The following is a 9,551-nucleotide window of genomic DNA, read 5'->3' as shown; positions in this document are numbered from 1 at the left end:
GAGGAGAGGCTGGGCCATGGCCTCACCTCCCCCCAGCTCTTCTTATCCTCATTGGGACACTGTGCATCACTGGTGAAGTAGGGAGAGAGCAGGCTCTGTGAAGGGACTGTGACATTGCCTGGCCCTTACAAGGCCATACCAAGAAGGATTCGCCTTGCTCTGCCACCCCACTGTGCATCCATGTAAGGAGAAGGCAGAATCTGGCTCTTCACTAGTTCTGACCGATGTAAGTAGCTCCACTGAGGTAAGAACTCCTCATGCCTATAAGGGCTCTTAATACAGGCAATCAGCTGCCAGTAACAGTAATGGGAGTTATGTGTCTCTCAAGGAGAGAAAAGGCTGCTCAGATTGTATTTGCTCCATTAACAATAAGCTAAAGTAGCACTGAAGTGTGGAAAGGAGGTGTGCTGTATTTGTGATGCAGAGGCAGAAACCATCCCCCTGAGAAGCAGGTAGTCCTGTCAACTGCATGCAAGTAGGTTCTAAAAATATCTTTACAACATACAGTACAGCTTGAGTTTACAACTGTGCATATTTATTCTAGTTGCTTTTGCTAAATAAAATTAAGCAAATATGTCAAAGTGTATGTGAAAGTTGACTTGTAGAGGCTTTATACAGAAAGATTCAATGAATAGGTATACATAGACAAAATTAATGTTTGTTAACAAAAGAATTATTTTAGTTTTGTTTTAATAACATAATTTAAATACTGAAATGACATCACAATTAAAAACAAAACAAACAAACAAAAAACCCCACCCAACAACTTTAAAATTAGCCAAGGCGCCAATTTGTCTATTAAATCAGTGTGGTGGCATTTTTGTGAAAGCGATCTTGTCCAGAAGGCGCTATCCAGTGAAAAGTCAACGACACACTAACAAAGGGAAATCCAGGTAAGAGGGATACAACTGCAGAGAAGAATTAGAACATCCACCTAGAACCAGATTTAAATTTGGCAGGAAGACGATGGGTATGAATGGATGTGTATATGTATGAGAGAAAGGCAGCATTACCAGTACATACATGAAGCTACGACCAGATGCCATTTTCTATGCTCCAAGATGAAAAGCATCGTAAATAAAAGGGGAAATGGAAACTAAAAAGAGAAAGAAAAATCAAAGAGAACTTTAAAAGTCACCTCTTTCATGATTAATAGTCCTCAATGGTAAACATTGCATGCACTATTTCCCTCAAAAGCTGGACAAAGTTGTTCCATTCCCAATGTATTTCCTTCATTTCTTTTCATGAAGAAAGGTTTGAGAAAGCAGATCGCTGGGAAGAAATACTACAAACTTCTAAATTAGTGAAAGAACTTCCAGCATCACTAGTGTATTCTGGGTAGGAGGCACTGGAAGAGATGATGTTTTTCAGCCTCTGAAGTGCAATGATTAATAGCAAAAGAAGAAATGCTAAGAGACTGAGAAATATAGAAACATAGACATAGACATTTGATAAGCGGCCAGATGAGGAATCCACTGAAGTTGACAGGGATGTGGGATATAGCTCCAGAAAAGTCCCATTTTCCATGTTTCCTACTAATCCAGATGAAGGGTCAAGTTCTGACATTTTGCGTGTGTGTTTTTAAGGGAATAGATGTTGTAGTCAAAGGCAGTTTCAGAAGTATAAAAAATGCTGTATTCTAGATTCTTTCATTTTTCCATCACAACATAGACATGAGTCACCCTGTGATCAGAGTTATTCTTCACTTCTCAAACCCACAGGTCATATAAGACGCTGTATCTTTCAGTCCTGAAAGAAAAGAAAAATAGAATTAATTTACTATTAGACCATGTGCTTTAAGTGTTCACTTGAGGCAATATAATTTTAAAAACAGTAAATTATTTCCCCATAAAGTTAACCTCAAGAACTTAAAAAAGAAAAGAAAAAATAAATCAGTATCTGTTGCTTTATGGTCTGATTTCTCCAAAAAACAGGGGTAGAAGGAAAATTCTGCACATAAATTTCCCACAGCTTTTACTAGAGATTAGCCAAATCCAAAACTCCTGATCCAAACGGCTCTGAATTTGGTGTGGGAGAAAGTCTTGGACTGCAAACCCAGATCCAGATCCAAATTTCTCACTGACTATATCCACATGGAGCCAAATGAACCCCAGAATTTTGTAGAGGAAGGAGATGTTTCATAATGAAGATCCAGATCTGAATTTAGTGCCTCAGGCCATCTATATTGATGTCATCTACAGTCATGTTTGCCAGTTCATGCGTCATGTGATGCCCCAACATAAACTAAACTGGTGATATCCCAGCTACTCCCAAACCCTGTTGGAGCATGGTGCTGGCCAAATAAATGCTGTTTCATAATCTATGGTGAAGGTTTGTGATACAGTATGAATTCTTTGCTATGGGGAATCTTTACAAAATGCAGGAATTCAGGAATTGGCCATCAACTATCTGTTTCCACACCAGAATTTTTTTTTTTAAATCCTTGTAAAGAGTTAAACTTGTAATCCTAGAGTCAGGTTTTTAAGCACGGTGACAGATGGTAAACCCACTACCACTATTAAACCTATGTCTCTGTGATGTCTTGTCTGAGGTAACCAGAACCAGAGAATTTGCTGTGGCTTATTTATTTTACATTTATAAAATGTGCTGATCTAATTTCACAAAGTGCATATACAAAGATTAAAATGCAAGAATCAAGTCATTACCAGGCTGATCTGCTATTGATAAGGTGGCTTCAATAAAATAACTTCTCAGCCAAAAACTGCACCTTTTCCTTCCGACACCCACAATTCAGCAAACTTGGCCTCAATCTAAGGCAGGGGTGGGCAAACGTTTTGGCCTGAGGGCCACATCTGGGTATAGAAATTGTATGGCGGGCCATGAATGCTCACGAAATTGGGGTTGGGGTGCGGGATGAGGTGAGGGCTCTGGCTGGGGGTGCGGGCTCTGGGGTGGGGCTGGGGATGAGGGGTTTGGGGTGTAGGAGGGTGCTCCAGGCTGGGACTGAGGGGTTTGGAGGGCGGGAAGGGGATCAGGGCTGGAGCAGGGGGTTGGGGCATGGGGGGGGTGGCTCAGGGGTGTAGGCCCCGAGCAGCACTTACCTCAAGTGGCTCCCGGAAGCAGCGGCATGCCCCCCTCTGGCTCCAACACGGAGGTGCAGCCAGGAGGCTCCGCTGCGTGCTGCCCCATCTGCAGGCACTGTCCCTGCAGCTCCAATTGGCCGCGGTTCCCGACCAATGGGAGCTGTGTGGGTGGCGCTTGGGGCTGGGGAAGAGTACGGAGTGGAGCCCCCTGACTGCCCCTATGCATAGGAGCCGGAGGAGGACATGCTGCTGCTTCCAGGAGCTGCACAGAGCGGCCCCCGACCCTGCTCCTCAGCTGGAGTGGGTCAAGCCCCAGACCCTGCTCCCCAGCGGGAGCTCGAGGGCTGGATTAAAATGGCTGGTGGGCCAGATCCAGCCCATGGGCTGTAGTTTGCCCACCCCACTCTAAGGGCTCATCTAGACAAACACTTAGTTCACTGCACTCTGGGGTGCAAATCTACCCTGCACTAACGTGCCACACAGTAAGATGCCTGTGTGGACCCTGCTGCTGCACACTACACGCTATCTAGTGCGCTTTAACTTACTCCTGTTTCAAAACCAGGTCAATCAAAGCACACCACAAAACTTTCCATGGGTGGTAGGCTGGCAGAAGGGTCCGCATTGACACTTAAAGTGGGGCAGGCTAGTGCAGGGTAGATTTATACCTCAGCATGCCATGAACTAAGACTTAAGGTTTGTATAGACAAGCCCTAAGAGAGTGGATTCCATAGATGAGGAGGGCCCTTCAACTGAAAATACTTTGCTTCCAGACCCCTCATGTTTAAATCTGGAGGCTCAGGTGCCTCAGATGATCCCAACAGTCAGGGTAAAACTGAGGCAAGAGGAGGTCTATACTAGTGGCTTCTGCACCATGTAGCTAATCCCCAGTGTAGGTATGCTGCACCAGAGTTAGAACGGGCTTAGTGAGTAGAAAATGGGTGTAAAATGCTAATATTCTGTTTTGGTAGCTCTGTACACCACTGTCCATTAACTTTGTACTCATGTCAATAGCTACTCAAGCGATAAGGCATTGGAGAATCACACCAACTACCTATCTATCTATCTACATGTACATCCATCCTTTGAATGCACCTGCTGAATCCTCTTATATTGTTGGGGAAAGGTAGTAACCTTTTCTTCCCCTATAAGAAGAGAACATCTACAGCATGAAGCTGAAGAAGACGGGGTCCCACCTATGACGAACTTGCTTTGAACCTTAAACTTTAGTTTCAATTCAGTTTAGGTATTTTTAACCTTCATTTCCAGGCTTTGAGGAACATTTTTATCTACTCTTTTTAATGCTTTGTAGAGAAGAGAAGGATTTTCCCTTGCCAAGATTTTCCTTCTAAACCTACATTTATTAGGTTTGTATCTGCACCTTTCTACTATATCAGTGAGCATTCTATACTCTCAAACCGGGGAAAGTAACCAAAGTTGATTTTACAGATGCCTTAAGGCTCTGATGTATCCAACCCTGCACAGGTGCAAAAGAGAGGAGGAAGAACACAAGTGACTCTTTCATTGTTGTGTCCCTGAGAAAGGGCAGGTAAAATTGTAGTCTAGGTATGGAAAAGACTGTGAAAGATTAGTGTCACTAACAGCTCTAGACTATCCAGAGGGACCAGGGAGGAGCCTGGACCAAGGAGCCCAGGTTGAATGCTGTTCAAAACTAACACAGCCGTCATTTTCCCCTGACCTCCAGGAGGCACTGTACCCTATCTAACCCTAAGCCTCTTTGCACATGTCCAGTTCAGAATCAGCCATGAGTGAAACAGGAAGTTGAACTTTTGATGCAAGGAACTCTTCAGCCTTCATCTGACATCATCTTAAAGGGCAAAGAGATTACCCAATAGTAAAACAAAACAAAACAAAAACACACAAATAAAACCCTTAAATAAACTGAATTACCTGTTCCTAAAATAAGTGGTTTTTATTACAGACTACATTGGCCGTCTTGAGAGGCCTCACATTTTCAAATGCAACTAGTTTTAACTAAACATTGATATCGTTATTAAGGCCCAGTTCTGTCATTGTTACTGCCATTGAGTAGCATCTTACTTCATAGATAATCCCCTGTGACTTCACTAAAGCTTCCTGCAGTGTAGGTTCTATGCTGTGTAAATAGCAGTGGCAGAATCAGGCCCTTAAAATAATGATGTTATCACTTTGTCGTCTTTTTTGGATGTCACACTAAAGCATCTTGCTATGTTTCCATGAAAATGTTCCAACACTCTTGCCCATAATGCTCCACCTTATAATTTTACCTTTGAATTTATATTTCCTGTCAATTCTCCTAACTTAATTAAGAATCTGTTTCTTCACGAGGCTGACACTTTCACTGCCTGTGAGAAAAGCAAGAAATTGTACTAATGATCCTCAAGAAGGATGAAATAAGTTTCTGCTGATGCTGTTTCTTCTCTGGCAGACTAATAAAAGCCTAAGAAGACACCTATTGAGAGTGCTAAAAAATCTGACTTGCAGTTTCTATAATAATTAGCATAGAGTTACCCATCATGCTTTGCACTGTAAATTAAATTTAGGAGAAACACTATACGCCATAAACAGCCCTAAGTATCCAAGTAATAATGACTAAACTAAGCAGTAAAGAGTCTTTTAATATTACAATTCTTTTCTGTAAACCTTAATTTGTTTTCCATACCTAGACTCCAGTGTGAGTGAATGCAATCTAAGTGTCTCCATAGATAAATAAATAATTACACTGTGGTATGAAATCTGCCTTGGTTTTATTGCACACACTTTTGCCATTCTTAATCAGGCATCCAAATGGCCTAAATTGTGTCCACAAAATAATAGAGGTGCAAAAATGCACCTGCAAATTTCAGGCACAAAAAAGAAGGCCGGGTTTTGAAAATCTGACTCTTTTGGTATATATCTTTATACTGATTCATAAAATATGTTGACACAAACAATTGTTTTAACCCCAATATTATTTACAGCAACGAATAATATTTAAAGTACACTGTGAAACCAGTTATATTAGACTCAACAGGGAGAGATTCTCTTTTACTTTAGTGGCACAAAGTGAAGTAATGGGATAAAATGTAATGATTTCTCAGTCTGTAATTACTTAAATGTCTTATGGCTAGATTATGTTTAAAAAGATACGCTTTGATATAAAAGATTTTGTCCTTGATTAATCATCACAGTGAACAGCAGATCAGTTGTTAATTGCATTTCTCTATAATAATCTAAGAAACTAATTCACGCTTGTTTTAATTTTGTAAAACATGGGAGATTTATTCAAAATTCTTTATAAAACTTTAAATCTGGTATGTCTTACTTTTGCAGTTAAGAATTATGGACCAATTCAACAAAGCATTTTAGGCCCATGCTTAGCTTTAAGCACCCAAGTTGTTTCAGTTACTTCAAGGAAACTAATCATAGGCTTAAAGTTAAGCATGCATATATATATATATATATATATAGAGAGAGAGAGATGACTTGCTGTATTGGGGGCCTTTATGCTCAATGTAGAGTACAATATCAATTAGATTGCTGTTTTTTAAAAAACTGAATATTGTGTATCAATATCATAGACAGTATAAAATCTTATATTCCAATGGGCTAGACTCCAGTTCCCTTACTCACACTGAGTAGTACCTGAGTATCTGGCCCAACGTAAGCATGAAGTGATGTGAATATGCCTACCACAAGATGAGAGGGACTCTTTGGAAACATTTTGGGGCAACCCAGAAAAAAGGGTGTTTTATTTAAAATACATATTTAAGAGGAAGGAACTTCACATAGAAATGTTAGATTCAAATGTATCTCAGGTGCATTTGACAAATTTTCATTATCCCGTTGACATTGATGGCAAAGTCCTATTGACTTCAATGGGAACAGGATTGGCCCTGCAGTTCTGATATTATTCATAGAAAGACACAGAACCTGTTATGAGAAAAGAAAATGAAATAGACAGGTAGGCTCTATCCTGCTATGTTCCCTTGGGCAGTTTCTGCATCATGAAGAAGCTGGAAAGCAGCCAGATCTCCCCATCTAGGCCCTACTAGTATATGTGACTAGCACTGATGTAAGGGCTGTGTGATGGGGTATATCAGGCCCTTTGAGGCCCCCTGCTGAAGGCCTCATGGTCCTACCACACTCCGCTCCAGGAAATAGCAGTAGTGGTGGGCCGTCCAAGCTGCATAGAGAGGCTGAGGGGAAGCAGCCAACCAGAGAGAGGCTGCAGGGAGCAGCCAATCAGAGCCTAGCAGGCTCATATAAAAGGAGCTGCTGACAAAGCAGATCAGGTGCTCCTAGCTAGATGCAGGAGCTACAATATCTGGACAGAGCAGTTCCTGGCTGGAGTCAGAGAAGGAAGGTGCTTCTGCTGATGACTGGGACTCAAGCAAGACTTCAGCTCTAAAGTAAGGGTGAAGCTGAAAGTGCTTGGGCTAAGAAGGGAAGTGGCCCAGGGAAACGCAGCAGCAAGTAGTTAAAGAGAAGCAGCTGGTGGCTGCTACTTATAGGGCCCCTGAGTTGTGACCTGGAGTAGTGGGTGGGCCCGGATCACCTCCCCCACAGGCAGAGTGGCCTGAGCCCAGAGAAGGGAGCTTAACCAAGCCCAGAGAAGGGGCCAGAAGACCCTGAAGAGAGTCAGCATTTAATTGAACCGTTAACCCAAAAGGGGATCAAACTGAACTAGTGACTCAGCTGGAGAGCTGGGGTCTGGAAGGCTCACTACAGAGCGAAGAGTCAGCAGGGAGGGCCCCAGGGGCACTGCTCCATAACAGAACAGGTACCATTGGAAGCTAGCTCAGAAGGGGCCAAGGCTAATCAGGGTACTGTGGCCCTGTTAGACGGACTGAGAACTGAGCCTGGAGACAGAGCTACAGACCACGATGTTACAGAGGGCACCATGAGAGCCCCTATTGGATTTGTAGCCTGGAAACGGTCTGTTTTGTTTGTACACCTACAGATGGTGTGTGACTCAGCCAGAGGGCCAAGCCACTGAAAACCTGCTCGAGAAGTTTAACTATCAACAGAGGCCATCGCAAGCAGAGCAAAGCTGAGAGAGTGCAGGTGCAGACACACCTGTCCAGTAGGGGCACTCACTTGAGGTGAGTGGTCTCATCACAGGCTGTGACTGAGATGTTCCTGGGTGAAGGAGTGTGGCTAAAGGGTCCTGGACTGCCTTAAACTCTGCTTGGTCAAACTGGCTCCCCTACCAGCCCCAAGCTTGGGGAGCCACAAACAGTATCTCCAGGCCCAGTGAACAATTAGCACAGTATAGGATTGAGGCCTTGCTCTTTTTGGTACAAGTGTGCAAATAATTGGAGGAAAAAATCTTGCTTAAACATCCTGGGCCAAATTCCTTCCTGGAATCCTAGAAATCATAGATATGCTCAATAGGTCATCTAGTCCAGTCCCCTGCAGGTGTCTAGACCATCCCTGACAGGTGTTTGTCTAATCTGTTCTTAAAAACCTCCAATGATGGAGATTCCACAACCTCCATAGGTAATTTTTTCCAGTGCTTAACCACCCTGACAGGAAGTTTTTCCTAATGTTCAACCTAAATGTCCCTTGCTGCAATTTTTAAGCCCATTACTTCTTGTCTTTTCAGTGGTTAAGGAGTACAATTTATCACTCTTCCCTTTATAACAACCTTTTACGTACTTGAAGACTGTTATCATGTCCCCATTCAGTCTTCTCTTTTCCAGACCACACCAACACATTTTTTAAAATCTTCCCTCATTAGTCATGTTTTCTAGATGTTTAATAATTTTTGTTGCTCTCCTCTGGACTTTCTCCAATTTGTCCACATCTTTCCTGAAATGTGGCACCAAGAACTGGACACAGTACTGCAGTTGAGGCCTTATCTGTGCTGAATAGAGTGGAAGAACTACTTCTCGTGTCTTGCTTACAACACTCCTGCTACTACATCCCAGAAGATGATGGTTGTTTTGTTTCATTTTTTTTGCCACAGTGTTACACTGTTGACTCATATTTAGTTTATGATCCACTACAGCCCCCAGATCCTTTTCTGTAGTACTCCTCCTAGGCAGTCATCTTCCATTTTGTATTTGTGCAATTGATTATTCCTTCCTAATTGTAGTACTTTGCATTTGTCCTTTAATTCAGACCATTTCTCCAGTTTGTCAAGATTATTTTGAATTCTAATCCTGTTCTCCAACGCGCTTGCAATCCCTCCCGGTTTGGTATCATCTGCAAACTTTATATGTGTATTCTCTATGCCATTATCCAAATTATTTATGAAGATATTGAATAGAACTGAACCCAGGACAGATCTCTATAGGACCCCACGATATGCCCTTCCAGATCGATTTTGAACCATTGAAAACTACTCTCTGAGTATGGTTTTCCAGCTAGTTATGCACCCACCTTACAGTGGGTTCGTCTAGGCTATATTTCTCTAATTTGTTTATGAGAAGGTCATGTGAGACAGTATCAAAAGCCTTACTAAAGATATATGACATCTACTGATTCCCTCCTATCACAAGGCTTGTTACCCTGTCAAAGAAGGAT

General features: G+C 42.3%; 1 protein-coding gene across 1 annotated transcript; it reads right to left on the bottom strand.

Annotated features, from left to right (window-relative positions):
* Positions 1-311: 311 nt before the first annotated feature.
* On the bottom strand, positions 312-1,632 carry LOC113406792 (serine-rich and transmembrane domain-containing protein 1). Its single transcript, XM_026653508.1, has one exon. It carries the CDS (start codon positions 1,564-1,566, stop codon positions 1,243-1,245), a length of 324 nt encoding a protein of 107 aa, XP_026509293.1. The 5' UTR covers positions 1,567-1,632; the 3' UTR covers positions 312-1,242.
* Between the last annotated feature and the right edge of the window lie 7,919 nt (positions 1,633-9,551).

The sequence above is a fragment of the Terrapene carolina genome, unplaced genomic scaffold, assembly GCF_002925995.2.
Source record: "Terrapene carolina triunguis isolate 2854851 unplaced genomic scaffold, T_m_triunguis-2.0 Scaffold139, whole genome shotgun sequence".
NCBI lineage: Eukaryota > Metazoa > Chordata > Testudines > Emydidae > Terrapene > Terrapene triunguis.
This window is presented reverse-complemented; position numbering and strand designations above follow the sequence as displayed.

What these genes read in the sequence shown, in the direction of transcription:
- LOC113406792 (XM_026653508.1), bottom strand. Translation starts at nt 1,566, where the DNA reads ATGTCAGAACTTGACCCTTCATCTGGATTAGTAGGAAACATGGAAAAT.